The sequence below is a fragment of the Martes martes genome, assembly GCF_963455335.1.
Source record: "Martes martes genome assembly, chromosome: 3".
NCBI lineage: Eukaryota > Metazoa > Chordata > Mammalia > Carnivora > Mustelidae > Martes > Martes martes.
Genome location: NC_137890.1, coordinates 134951935 through 134967596, shown reverse-complemented (window position 1 = coordinate 134967596; position 15662 = coordinate 134951935). Strand labels below are relative to the sequence as shown.

General features: G+C 33.7%; 1 protein-coding gene across 1 annotated transcript in view; it reads right to left on the bottom strand.

Annotated features, from left to right (window-relative positions):
- Positions 1–15662, bottom strand: part of LOC308340393 (sodium channel protein type 3 subunit alpha-like) — a gene marked incomplete at both ends in the record, with an annotated part of 80330 nt that overhangs the window by 28702 nt on the left and 35966 nt on the right. Inside the window, 6 exon segments of the mRNA XM_080799559.1 lie at positions 1426–1896; positions 3371–3727; positions 4853–5026; positions 11571–11809; positions 13364–13496; positions 14502–14849. Of these exon segments, the coding sequence (XP_080655685.1) occupies positions 1426–1896; positions 3371–3727; positions 4853–5026; positions 11571–11809; positions 13364–13496; positions 14502–14849 (1722 nt within the window).

Sequence of the window (15662 nt, the reverse complement as noted above, 5' to 3'; positions counted from 1 at the left end):
TCGGTCTTTAATGATTTTGAGAATTAGTGTTGGCTTCCTCAAAGATGTTGAGATTTCCCAAAGGGAGATATATTGTAGAGCTCTCCTTTAACTCTTTTTTACTCTTAGTATGCAGCAGAATGCGGAGTTCACAAAAAAACGTGAATTGCTCATTAGCTAATTGTTGTTTTTTCTTAAAAAAATCTTTTAAGTGATGAAAAAGAAAATTAGACTGAATTTTTATTTTCTCAGAATGAGCAATACATACATTAGAATTGAAAGCTCAGTAAGTGGACTTCGAGTTGAATTCCAGGAATATTATACATCATTTTGTATATGTTTTTACCTTTAAAAAATATTTTCAAATTTACTATCAAAATATATCTCAGAAGCACCAAAATGCCAGAAAGAAAGGGTCAGGAGCTATGAGTTATAACATTGTCAACTACTTATTACTTATACAAATTCTACAGATACCATTCTTAAAAAGAGAAGTTTTTAAAATATGCTCACAAAATCAGACACCATTGGTCTGATTCCTGTGGTGCTAATATCATACCCTTAAGCTAAAATCTGTCTTTTATAACTCTGTGCTAGACTTACTTCCCACTGGTGTATTAGAAGTCCAAAATTAAGTAATAGTAAAAAGTTTTAATCCTGTTCTCCATAACACAAAATTGCAGAATTAATACTATTAAGCTGCCATTAAGGGATTCTGTGAATTCTAATCATACAGTAAGAACAATTCCCTTTCTCCTTTGTTTTATTTTGAACAACTTGTAATGTAAGTAAGAGCAGCTTTTCAACTTTTACCTCCTAACTGTAATCCTCAAGTGGAGCGTTTCTAAGTAGATCTTAGCATTTTCAAGTTAATCTGGAACATTTGGTGGATTTGCTTACTCTTGACTGGGAAAAATTCAGTCAGTGCTACTTGCAATTTCCAAATATGTGTAACACTTCCATAAATGTATAACATTCTATGATAGTAAAACTTTCAGAGGTGAACAAAAACTACATGAAAGTTTCACATTAAAAAATTCAGAGCAAAACCTAATATAGACAGTAAGGAGATGATACTTTCACAACGATCAATAAAATATGGTTCATTGATTTGTCTAAAGAGTATAATGCAGTGTATAGAATAGAAGGTATTAAATATGGTTTATTTTTTTGGCAGGCCACATTTTTAGCCAGATTTTCAAGCTATCAAGAAGATGAATATACAAATTATTGAGAATGATGATTTCCTTTGGAAAGCTGGAATTTCTATGAATTAATTTCCCAATAAAAAATATCTCATAATTTTCCAACACTGCTCTTGGAAAGTCATATGTATGACTTTCAATATACTTTGTAATAATGCACATAAACACAATCAAAAACCCAAGTAACCATAATGGATGGTTATTATAGGAAAGGCAACAAAAACTTTAAAAGTATTCTTACCTCTTTGCTTTCTTCTAGTTCTGACTCACTGCTAAACTCTTCAGTATTTAAGTTTTCGAAGTCTGACTCTCCGACAGCAATTGGTACTGTTACAGTGAGGCTGGGGTTGTTTATGAATGACATGTAATCATTTTCATCGATTACGTATTTTTCAACACTGCTTCCGGTACCTACACCACTGGTGGTTCCATTCCCATCTTTAAGATAATTAAGTTCTTTGCTTATTTCTATTCCAGTATTATTGGATATGCAGCTGTCTATTTTGTTGCCTTCATGGATCTCTATAACTTTTGGCTTTCTGAAAAAGGTTTTTCTGAAACACTCCCGTATCTTATTTTTCACATAATCAATTCCCTTTTGCATCCTTCCTACTGCAATCTGGAGATTGTTCATTTCATTATCATCATCTGTAGCAGCAAGATTGTCTGAGCTAAATGAACTCAACAGTAAGGCCAGAAAGAGGTTCAGAACCTAAATGAAAAAAAGAAAATTTATTACATTAATATGAAGTATGCATAAAATAAGAACTTAAAACAGGGAACTCATAGGTCTTTGCTAAAATTAATTCAACAAATGTTTCTTGAATGTTTACTGTATTTTAGACAAGTGTCTTAATCACACACTATTTAAAGGACCTGACACCGTCTACCTGCTGTAAGGGCAATATGATAAAACAAGTGCCTTTTCTTTCATACCAAGAGGACAACAGGAAACCAGAACTTCTAAGACTTAAAGTTGTCTACTCAGGGTTGCCAGTGAAGGGACAAAAATTCCATTTTGATGGGTTTGGCCAATGAGAAAAGAAGATCATTTTAGTCATTTTACTTCATATTATCGGTTTCCCTGGAGAATGTCTAGCTTCCTGTGTATAAATAATGAATTTATTTATTTGATAGCCTGGCAATATGTGTTAAAACAGTATACCTTTAATGTAAATTCCTTTGTCCAATGGTTAAAAATTTATAACAATGGAAATTTCTAAATGTGAATTGTGTAAGGTTAACACATTTCCCATCAAAGCAAGAACCCTAGTTTGTTTCCATATTTCTGTATCGGATTTTGTTCAGAATCTAGAGCTTCAGAATCTAGAGCTATTCTGAAAAAAATTGCGTGTCTATAGTTATCCCACATTCTTTCAAGCGGTCTTATTTGAAGTGTGCCTCAAAAGAAAGATTCAAGTATTATGGCATAAAGAACACTATGTACACACATAATTGAGAAATGTAAGCATTAAAACACATAAAAATACAAATTGTGCTTTTATATTAGCGCTTTTAAGTCAGAACTAAAAGTAGCTTCTTAACTCTGGGCACTGTCCATATATGTGAATAATTTAAACTGTAATAATTTATTTTCTTTTAATAAAGCAAATTCAGGGAAGGATACATTTTGTCCCCTTCCAAGTCATTTGAATAATTACAATACATAGCTACAATGTAATACTCTATTCTCTTGAAGTTTATCTTCAAAATTTGGTGAAATGCAACTTATGCTTCTGAATAAGCCAACAGTATGAACTATGAATGTGTAAGGAACAATTGCAATATAGAATAGACAGTTAAAATTTTAGATTTACTGGAGATCATTTTCTTAATAGTAACAGGGCAAAAAATAGTTCAGGCCATAATGGTAATATGGGGATAAAATTAGTCTTCATAAAAATATTTTCTTGAGAAACAAAGAAAAAAACTAATATTTTTGTTCCCAAACTTTCACAAATACACTTCAGTTAATTTTCAACCCAACCATAAAATTTCAGCTTTCTTGTTTAGCTGTCATAGTTGGGAAACTTCAGGCTCAGAGAAGTTAAGTAACTTGCCCAAGCTCAGAGTGCTAGTCCTGGGATTTGAGTCTAATTTATTAATGATGAAACCAGAGCTATCTATTGCATCAGGCTACTGTCTGATCTTGTTCTGAATTATGCGTATTTGTAATATATACGTACCACAAGATTTCCAATGACCATGACCAACATGAAAACAATAAGGCACATGGTTTGGCCAGCAACCTCCATACAGTCCCACATGGTTTCTATCCACTCTCCACACAACACGCGGAACACAATCAGGAAGGAGTGAAAGAAGTCATTCATATGCCAGCGAGGGAGTTGGCAGTCACTGGAGATCTTGCAGACACATTCTTTGTAGCTCTTACCAAACAGCTGCATGCCGACCACGGCAAAAATAAAGACGATGATGGCCAACACCAAGGTGAGATTACCTAAAGCCCCCACAGAATTGCCAATGATCTTTATCAGCATATTCAGCGTGGGCCAGGATTTTGCCAACTTGAAAACTCGAAGCTGTAATTAAGTGAAAAGATACCCTCAGTAGTAATCACATTATAATTTTGGAAGTTAGTTAGACAGTGTGCCATATTGTAGACCTACCTCTGAGGGATATAAAATCTCAAACCATACTAAAATTCAAATCCAGAAAAAATAGTTAGTAATACACAAATTGTAAATCAAATCATTAAAAGCAAAACTAAAAAGATAAAATATGTCAAGATAAATAAAACATTTCTGATTGATCAACAGATATATCCCTGAAAACAAATTAATATTTTGATTAGAGACATAAAAATTGAATTTAGAAAATTAATGTCACCCTCAGACTATATTTTAGAGTAAAAAGAAATACGAAAAGTATGTTACATATTTTAATGGATATTTATAAAATAAAACTAAAATAAACTAATTTGATGAAAAATAACTTAAAGTCTTCTTTTCAATTTGAAAAAATACACATTTAGTTTGCAATTAAATTTTACACATTTTTAAATAAATTTTTTTGCCAAGTTTAAAAAAGCTTGTTAGACTATTGTTTAAAATGCTAATGGTGGGGCGCCTGGGTGGCTCAGTGGGTTAAGCCTCTGCCTTCAGCTCAGGTCATGATCTCAGGGTCCTGGGATCGAGCCCCGCATCGGGCTCTCTGCTCAGCGGGGAGCCTGCTTCCTCCTCCCTCTCTGCCTGCCTCTCTGCCTACTTGTGATCTCTGTCTGTCAAATAAATAAATAGAATCTTAAAAAAAAAAAACCAAAATGCTAATGGTATCAAATATTTTCCTATAAGTTCCTTTAAAGTAGTTCCCATTAATATAAGTAAGGTTGATAAAATGCAAAGGTTAATTGAGGCCTAGAATTATTATTTGCATTTCTTTAAAGAGTTGAAGCAAAAAAGTTTTTTGAGTGAATTTAAAACATAGTTTTATCATGGTTTTATAACAATGATTTCCACCATTTTTATCATTCTTGGAAAATAGTCACACTTAGCTTTAAAAGAGAATGTTTATGTATCTTCTTAGAGTATCACATGTATTGGTGTAGATTTAAAATATTATTAATAGTAAATGTAAGATACACACTGATTCATTTTCAAAATAAATTTTATGCCAGTGATGAATATAAACATAGTCTAAGTAAATACCAGTCTGAATGATCTCAGTACAGACAATCCCTCCACATTTGCCAGGCCAAGCTCCATCAAACTAAGGCTGACAATAATTCCATCAAATATATTCCAGCCTTCTTGGAAATAATAATAGGGATCCATGGCAATGATCTTGAGAACCATTTCTGCTGTGAAGATCCCAGTGAAAACCTGAAGTAAAATAGAGATCACAAACACTGAAAAAGTTTTGACACTGTAAGAATCTGTAAAGAATATTAAATAGTCCTGAATAAAAATATTTAACACTTAAAATGGAGAAATGTGACAAACTGATATAAGGTTTAGCATATTTTTCCAGGAGCTAGATCTCCAAGAAAATGCTGATTTTAAAGCATTTCCTCATTCATATTGTAAATGTGATACTGAATAGTAACTACTGAATTACTGCCCTTTTTGGTACACCAGATTTCTCCCATAGTCACAGTGAATTTTGTTTTTCATATTATTGCATTAGGAATAAATCTATATATTAATTGAAGTTACTCTAAATTTATTTTAGATTTGGTAAAAACCATATTTTATTCTTGATTTTTGTGGGTTTTTAAAGGGATACCATCTTATTTCTGTAACTTCATAAGTATTCCTGAAATAAGAGTGAGTTTGCCACAGATGTTTTATAATAATATTCTCTGAATGCATGCCTCAGAATTAAGGTTAATGGATTAATAGAGCAAGGAGCTGCAGATTTAATTGAAAGCAGCAGGAGAACATTCTCAGTATGCATATACCCATAATTAAAATTAATAAATTATTTGAGTGGTTGGATGAATGTCTGTTTGACAATAGAAACAAAATGAAATAAATTCAGAATTTGTTTTTTAACTCAGAACCACAGGCTAAGAGACCCAAGGGCATGAAGAATTATGAAATTACTCTTGCAAAAAATCTTTTAAAGCAATTAACCTAATTAACAATAAGTAAAAGCTGCATTTTATGACTATAAAGTCAAGCTTACCATTTATAAGGTAAGTCAGCCTTTACCTTGAAGGAACTCTGTCAAAATAACAGTATCAAAGTTACTTAAATTCCTAAAATACCATGTTAATTAAAATAAGTTATTATCTGCTCTTAAAAATGTATAAATGCAGCTAACATAGGGGCAGTGGAGTGGTTCAGTAGTTTAAGTGTCTGACTCTTGATTTCAGCTCATGTCATGATCTCAGGGTCCTGGGAGAAGTGGAACCCTCCCTCCCCTGAGCTCAGCAGGGAGTCTGCTTGAGGATTTCTCTCCGTCTGCCCCTTCCCCAATGCACATGCCCTCTCGTGTGCCCTATCTCCTTCTCAAATACATAAATCTTAAAAAAGACATTAATGCAGTAACATATTATTTTCCTAAATGTAGAAAGACCTTAGGGAAATACCTAATATATCAAATATTTAATTAATATTAATAATATATTAAATAAGTAGAATATATTATATATTATACATAATATAATACATATTATAGATAATATAATAAACATGAAATAATTTAATATATCAAATATTAATATATAATTTAATATATCAAATATCCTAACTCTGTCTTGTTTTCTTGAAGAAGCTTTTTGTCTCTTGAAACTCAGGTTATATGCTCCTGTAGCCACTCATTCATTCGGAAAAAAGTCTGTTGAACACGTAAATGGAAGACATTTTGCTGGCCTTTGAAAATATAATAGTAATTAAGGTATACAAACCCAAGACTGCATAAACCTAGTTCATTTAGGCTGATAAGTTTCTTATGGACAATGAATTTATAGGCTTCCTTTAATAAGCCAGCTTCTTTAGTGAGGAGATAAGTTCAGTGAAAAGTTCCTAACCTATTGTACATGATGACACATGATAACTAGCAAAAGTGTAAGTTTTAAGGATGGAGATGAGAATCAGCTTGGGAGTCTGGACCAAGAATAAAAAAATTCAGGGCATTTTGAGTTGTTTTGGGGGGTACAACCCTTAGGATGATCAAATGTTGGGGAATAAGTTCTTATTTCAGGAATAGGAAGGTTTTCCTGTTGCGTATTAGTGAGGAAAGTTCTGTTGATGTAAATTAAAAGGAGAAATCTTCATTCTGAAGGCTGAATATTGGTCAGTTTACTCTGCAGAACCTCTACTTGCCCAGCCTGATGTTCCTTTTTTTTTTTTTTTTTTTGGTAGTGAATTTGATGTAACTGTAGTCTACTTTTGCTGTATTATTATTAGCCTCTTTTAAAAATAGTTTTAGTTTTATTATTCCCATGCCTTTGGATACACATCTTTAAATATTTTTTGTTGTTGTTGTTGATTGGGTGAGGAAGGTGAAATTGAAATGTACTTAAAGAAAAATCATGGGAAATGATTTAACATTTATGGTGTTCTTTTCTCTCATCTGTCAAATGAGGATATTAATTGAGATGACATAAGGTCTGCATCTAAAATTCTTGGATTTCTGTCAGCAATGTACTTCCTATCAAATTTTATTCAGAAGTTGGTGTACACACAATTATTACACAAGACCCTCATTATAAATTGTTAGTTTGGAGACAAGATAGCTTTATATCATAGTAGGAAAGGAGTTAGATTGCTGGATAGCACTCTCTCATTGATGTAAGATGTCTCCAGGTGAATTTTAGGGTTTGGCTTCTCAGTTTTTTATCTTTCAATAAACAAGAGTTATTTTTTCCTTCAAAGAGTTATCATGTCCCTTTCCTGAGATTTTAAATTCATATCCTATACCACACCATTTAATTGAAATAATTTTCCTAATTGTGTTTCTTTAGGCTTTTATTTGCAAATGACCTGTAAGATCCTTAGTACAGGTACTGTGTTCTGACTTCCCTTCAGGGTCCAGCAGAATAAGGGGATATCATGAACTCTTAATCACTGGTTAAAATGAGAGTTATAGTAGGAATAGTAATCAGTGTAAGGAACTACAAACCTCTATCTGTATTCCCTGAAGAAAGAATCACCGGTTAGTTGGGCATGTTTATATGATAAAGAGATTGTCTAACCTACTATGATTGATGGAAGATTTCTTGCTTATAAAATCTCTAAGGTGGGTGCACCTTATAATGTTTATAACAAAAACAAAATAGAGCATCTTAGAGAAACTCAACGATATTTGAGGTCTCCTGATACTCAAATTTGATCAGTCAATCCAATTAGTAGAGGAGTGATGTAATTTTTATGTGTTCCAGAAACAGGATACAGATGGGGCACATTGATCTAAATAAACCTGAAAGTTCCACAAGTCTTTTACAAGATGTGCATTTGTTAACAATTCAACCCAAACCTAGATGTCCTTATTTATAAGGTATTTTGCAATCATTTGAGTAGTAATAATTACTCCATAGAAGCTAAGTTTATTTAAATGAGCAAACTAAAAACTCCATAAAATATGCAATGCAACCATCCATGGTAGATAATATAGTCCAAAGTTAGCTAAGTACCCATGATATAAGGAATATATTCTCTCCCTCTCCCCCACCTCCATTTTTTCTCTTTTTCTTTTTTGTCTTTCTCTCTCTGTCTCCCTATGTATTGATTTTTTTAATTATTTAATGTATAATTAAACATAGATATAATTTTCTATACATAGATATTTATGATAAAGCTTGTTATGGATATAAAATAAGATAAATAGGAAACTATGAAATGCCTTATGTGTATGATATTATTATTAATAATAACAGGAGCTTTCAGCTAAAAGAAACAGTTTACACATTTTCCTACTTTTACGGTTAGAAATAGTTAACTCAGGTCTGTTTCCTATCATGTGCACTCTTTATCTTGATGAGCCTTGTATCCCCATTGCTACCTCAGCTTATCAGTGGCTTTACCATAATCTGTCAGTCACCAGTCTTCTATCCTGCTTCTGTACCTCATTATCTCCATTGCTACACATTATGTTACAGAATTTTGGAACTGGAAGGGACATAAAAAATCATCTTGTTCAATATATTCTACTCATTGGAAAACAGACCCCAAGATCTAAATGGCTTTTTCAAGAGCACCCAGTTATTTAGCATGGACTATTGGACTTAAACCCAGATTTGGTGCTTTAGTCTAGTGCTTTTCCATTTGATTTTCCTATAATCCAACCTCCCTTATCCTGTGCTTCCAAACTCGCGTGTTTCAACATTGGAATTCTATAAAACCTCAATTTCCTGCTTCACTCTGGCAAATTTCCAAAATTTCTTCCCAACTGTCCAACTTCCCTAACTGTACAGTATCTTGGGAAAAATACAGGAGCTAGAGAAGAACTGTTTTCCATCAGTATTTCAGAGAAAGGTTAATAGCATATATTAGAGGAAGGAAATAGTTTATTGAGCACATGCTAGATGCCAGGCTCAGTATTGTTTTCATATTACCTCATTCGGCCTTCACAACAACTCCGGGAGATGGGTATCATTGTATCCATTTCAAAACAGAAAACAAGGACTCAGATTTTTTATCAGACTTGTCCAGATGCTACATTATTAGTAAGCATTGGTAATGAAGCCAAATCCAGTTCCACCTGACTCCAAAACCCATATTCTTTCATGAAAACATGCTATTTTAAGCAGCCCATATGGGTAGGAAACAACCAGTTGGTTATTTATTGAGCTACAACCATGTAATCACTGTGGGAGATACAAAGGAAAAATGGACATAACCTTGAAGAATTGAGGGGATTTGAGTCAGAACACTCTAGATGAGAATGTAGAAAATAGTGAATATTTCCCATATGTAAATATATAAACATGTGGTGTTTATGTGGTACAGTGACATGGCTGTTCTGATGGGCCAATAGTGGCTGGTTAGGAAACAATGGATAATAAGATGGTATAGAAGGATGGGATTGGATGGGGAGTCTTAAAAATCAGATAGGACTGTTGAACCATAAATACAGATAATAAATACTTAAGCACAGTGCAAACCTATTGAGTGCAGAGTGTTAAAAATATTATTTTAATCGTAGTTATAAGACTAAAAAAGAGGTACCTTGAAAGAAGAAATAATGGGTCTTCTATCAACTTGTATATTAAAAAATAAAGGAAAAGTAAGTCAAAATGGCTATCAGATTTCTATCTTTGAAGTTGAAAGGCTCTTTTGAAGCTGGAAGGCTGCTACTAGAGGTAACACAAGACTGAACTGAGTTAGGACTTTCAATAAGCTGTGAGAAAGATGATCTTTCAGCTGTCACATGTTGTGTTTAAAGTTATCCTTAAACCACATTCTGTAACAGTTGGAAATATAGGACCAGGGCACAGCTTATACCACAAGAGTAGATAATTCCTACAGTTGCTGAGTATATAAAAACATTGAGTGGAAACATAGCCTTAGTAGACATAAGAAGTCCAGAAAAGAAGGCAGACATGGAGTGATTGGAAAGATCAGGGAACAATCATTAAAAAAATCCATTCACAGGTGCCAAAGATGAAGAAAATCCCAAGAATCTGGTAGGTGTTCTACTAAGTCAAACAATGGAGTAACGTTGAGGTCACTTACTAGGTAGACATTTATGTAATTGTCTGCCCAGTATTCCCTTTTCAGTTTCTTGGGAATTGTTCCTCCACCTGTATGATTGCTCGAGTCTGTCATGTTTTCACATGGCTCTACCTTCTGCCCCTGTTTAAACCAGAGGTGGATATCTGACTTAAGCTGTGCCAAACAAGAGTCCTATTGTGTGTTTGAACTAGAACTGAAAAAGAGAGAGTTTTTTTCCAGTGCAGAGGTTACAAGATGTAAAACCAATGAGCTATGGCTGAGCGTATTTCCTGACCCAGAGACAAAAGATGAAGTGAACATTTGGGCTACTTCCAAACTCTTGGTTAAAGCATTTCCCGAAGCCCAACTGCAAAATTACCTTTTATATGGTTTTGTAGTTCATCTTTTTCTTTCCATTCTAGGAGTCAGTTTTTAATTTTCCCTTAAGCTAGTTTGAGTTTGTTTCTGTCTTGTGCCAAAAAGGAAGCTCTCAAGTAATCCTTCTCTTACTTGTTTATCCATTTCAATTTTCTCATATAAAGGAGGAAATGTACATGTCCACATACACCTACATAGATGCCTGCTCAAATAATTTGAACCAAAACTATGGCTAAATTACAAATTCATTTTCACCAACTATTTCTTCTCTTGTGTGAATTCTACTGAAGGATTTTATTAAGTAATTCAGTTTGAAACAACTCTCCTCTTTTAACAGAAATCAATCTTTATATATTTCCTTCAGTGGACATGATTTCTTCAGAGGCTGTGTATATTAAAACTGTATTTTTGTGGAGCCAGAATTAGATTATGATTTTTCTGGACCTATATTTCAGCAAGAATGATGGTAAAAACTTTAATGAGCTTGCAACTGGTAAGACACCATGGTCAATTAGCATGGATGTTGGTTTGAGCAATCAGCATTCATACCAGTTGAATCTTATTATTTATTTATTTATTATTTTAAAAAAGATTTTATTTATTTATTTGACACAGAGAGAGAGAGAGATAGGGAGAGAGGGAACACAAGCAGGGAGAGTGTGAGAAGGAGAAGCAGCCTTCCTGCTGAGCAGGGAGCCCAATCCTGGACCCTGGGATCATGACCTGAGCAGAAGGCAGATGCTTAACGACTGAGCCACCCAGTTGCCCCCACACGTTGAATTTTAGATCTTATTACTCAGATTCCCTACACAGCACAAATGGATTTTTTTCTCTGGTCTATATCTCCCACTCCTACCAAAGGAAATAAGTAAACTTTAAATGAACTTACCAAGTTTCCTACGGTCAATACACTACTGAATTGACCGGTCATTGGGTAGTGCTCCATGGCCATAAAGAGGGTATTTAAGACAATGCAAATAGTGATGGCTAGATCAACAAATGGATCCATAACAATTAAATTCACAAGATGCTTTACTTTTAACCATGCATCACAGCAGTCCCAGATCAAAAACACGTTGGCAAATCTGTACCAGCATGGTGGACATTTCTGTCTAGATTCTTCAAGTTCTAAGGGAATAATAAAGAGGAAGAATAGTAAATAACAATAAAAATGAATTGTTGTTGCTATATATTATACATTATTTTGTAAAATCAGTGCTTCTACCTGGGGATGGACGTTCATATTACTTAAATAGCTTAACACTTGAGAAGGCAATCCCATTAGATATTTTCACAAAATATTCATTAAAAATTTCATATAAGCATATAAACATCTTTCTCCTTTAATTAAATACAGAAAATAAACACCATCAATGTAATATTTTGCTTCAAATTAACTAACTTTATTACCTAATAACTAGGTAATTATTGATTATATTGCCATATTCTTTTTATCAAAATAATTTTTATTTTTATTTTTTTAAATTTTATTTGTTTGAGAGAGAGAGGGAGAAGCAGACTCCCTGCTGAGCAGAGAGTCAAATGCTGGGCTGGGTCCCAGGATCCTGAGATCATGACCTGAGCTGAAGGCAGATGCTTAACCAACTGAGCCACCTAGGTGCCCCAAAGCAATTTTTAAATAAGCCTTACAGAAATATTAAATATATCAAACACTTAATATTTCTGTTGAAAGTGTCTATTTAAGAATGCTGTCTAAAGCTGTGATCCTTATTATTAATGTGTGGGACCAATTCTCTCTTCTGATTGTCTCCACATCAGCATTAATCTTGCACACAATGAGAATGTGGTATGTCCTTTTTTAGTATAGATTCAAACCCATATCTACTTAGGTTATTCATATTACCCATATCTTTCAGAATTTTAACATAAAATATTTTAAAAAGTTGCTAGTAATTTTAGTAGTTGGAACTTGTTACAATTATTACGTGACTGTTCAGATACCATACACACCAACAGGACAAGATACAAAATGTTAGTGATAGTTTCTGAAGACCACATGTTAAATACTACTTATATAAAAGACTTATAAAATTGCAGAACTAATGAAATACCCTCCAAACTTTATGAAATGGAGAATTATCTAATGAATGAACAGGGGAATAATATAATAGTTGCTGCCCATTCCCATGTGTCAAAATCAATAAGCATTTGTTTAAGCTCTCCTTTGGAGGAATGTAATGGTTTCTGGGTATGTGGAAGATGGAGAAGAGGTCTTTTCTTAGGGTCAGTGTTGATCACAAGTTTTCATTTGTTCAGTTCATTCACATGTCTCCCCCAACTATATCACTACCTCCCGGCCCAGAAAACAGACTAAAGCTTGAAAGAGATGTTTCTTTTTGCTTTTACATACAAAACTTAAGAAGGGAAATGTATATTCTGATTGTTTAAGGATAATGTAACATAATGATAAAAACTCACTGACATAATATGGAGTGGGGGACTACCACTGTGCAGACAAGATAAGAAGTTAAAAAGAAAAAGGAACAGTATTAGTTTTTGTAACCAGTGTGATAACACTATATTTTGTGTATCATCTACCTGGGTCTGTTATACCATTCTGATCTTGGGTAGTTGACTTTGATAATTCTATGAGATGAAGAAATAGTTCCACAAAGCATATATAATCACGTAAAGCTGACTATCTCATGCCTTGCTTCTTACCTTCCATTGTGTTGGTTAGGATGCTAGCTATGCTCATGGCTCTTTGCCTTCCAGAGGAATCCTCCAGCATCTCCATTGAAATCTGGTAAGAACTTAGCCTTCTCTTTCGGACTTCTGTTTCAGTGGTGGTGCCCTGCAAACCAAATACTAATGGTTCAAACCACCCTTTCAATGAATAATACAATACCACATAGCATTTCTTTGGAAAATCATGCTACATGCAGTTTTTCCAGGTAATAACTTTCAAGGAATAATAACATATTGAGTTTATTAAGTAATAAACACTTTTGAAAAATTATCACAGATGATAGTGTTTAACAAGAATTCACCAGTTAGATGCAATTGTACAGGGCAAGTTTGTTGCAGGAATGTTTTAATTAACCTGTTGGAATTTTCAGAGAAATTTTCATAAGCATGCTAAAGTCATATATTGTTTCATTTCACTCAAATGCAGATTATTTTCAGCTTATCACAATGATTACTAATCAGATCAATCTTCTCCCCCCAAAATAATAGGATTATAATGTTGCAAGGCTTAAGTGTTTTCTTTGAAGCTGTATTGACAATATTGACATATATGGGCCAATTTTTTTCCATGCACAAACACAGATGTACAATGAAATGTGTGTGCTTTCCTGAGATTTCTTTGATTATTTCTATATGCCATCCTATAAGAAATCAAAACATTTTAGAGTCATTTTAATACATATAAAAACATTTTAGCATATAATACTGATATTTGTGTGGAAACTGCCTATTATCCATATATTGGTCATGATAATACTAAATTTTAAGTATATTAAATTTATAGAATATGAATAATTATATAATTCTATGTGAGCATACATTTATAATAACAATTTAGTTGTCACAGTGCCCATTATTTTGTATTGGTAGGTTTACTGAATTTGCAGATATGTTTTCTCTCAGACTCTAAAAACTCTAAGGCATTTGAAAGCTAATGGTCCCATACGATTCGGTTGGTTCTAAAGATTTGTTGTTTTTCATTCAATAAATTGTATATTATTTTTGAGGCATTTCATTTTGGGGAAGCAGGATGGTATAACAGGCTAAACCGCCCAGGCTTTGATTATTTCAAATTGGCGTTTAATGTCATAGCTAACTTATCTATTATCACCTCTGGCGGAAGTTGTCCAGTAGGTGAGGTTAGAGCTGACGGTCCACCCACCAAGGAAACCACACCATTGCAATCCACAGTGCTGTGCATCTTCCCATTTGCTGGAAGCCCTGGCACCATCCTGGATGACATACTGGCCTGACTAACGTTACTGTTGCGTCGCTCTCCATGTCTGTGCGGCACAAACAGTGAGTCTCTCCTGCTCTCGCTGTCTTCAAATGTACTGTGCTCATCATCAGCAAAGTCATTTTCAGAACCGACGTCCTTTGCTCGTCCTCTGAAGCTGAAAATGCTTGTTTTGCTATTGCGTCGTGGGGAAAACAGGGAGCCACGGATACTTAACAGAGACTGGAGAGAGAGCAAGGAAGAAAGGAATTGCAGGGGCAGGGGAGGGGGACAGAAACACAGTTACTTAACAAAAGTCTTAATATTGCAGAATCGATTTGCATTTGGATTAGAATAGTCTTGCTCTTAAACTATATAAATAGTTCTTATTTATGCTCTTAAAACATATAAATCAAGTTTATAGAGAACACATATGTTTTTGATATTTTTATTAAAGATCACAATACAAGTTTAAGTATAAAGAGGTTTGTTTGTTTTTTTTTTTTTTTTCTGATTAGGAATCCTCATTTGCAATTTGCTAAGTGCACAACCATTTCATTTGATCTTAACTCTAATACTGTGAGGTAGATTTTGTTACCATTATGTTACCGGTCTGAACATGATGCTGGAAAGGACAAATGATTCTTTTTGGAGGAAGTGGTGGTTAAACAAATAGTAGATGGCTTTTACTCTGAGTTGCTATGATCTGAAGGGCATGCAACTTGGAATATAAATTATGGCTCGAGAGAGTGTTGGCTCAAATGTAAAATATTGTATCAAATGTGTTACTTCTAGATAATGATTTAAAAACAAAACTGTTATCTCTTATTCTCTTCTTTTGAGTTCTAAAAGGAAATTGGTTTACTCATTTTCTGGATCTGTTTGTCTCTGTCCATGTGGGAATAAAAGTCATGAAATTTACCTATGATGCTGTCTTCTGAATTTGCTAATAGTTTCCCAAATAGCTACTAGTGATTCACCTTAAGAGAATATATGTACTAACAAACACAACAGAGAGAATTCCTGAAGAGCCATGTAAATTGTTATTATTACTTA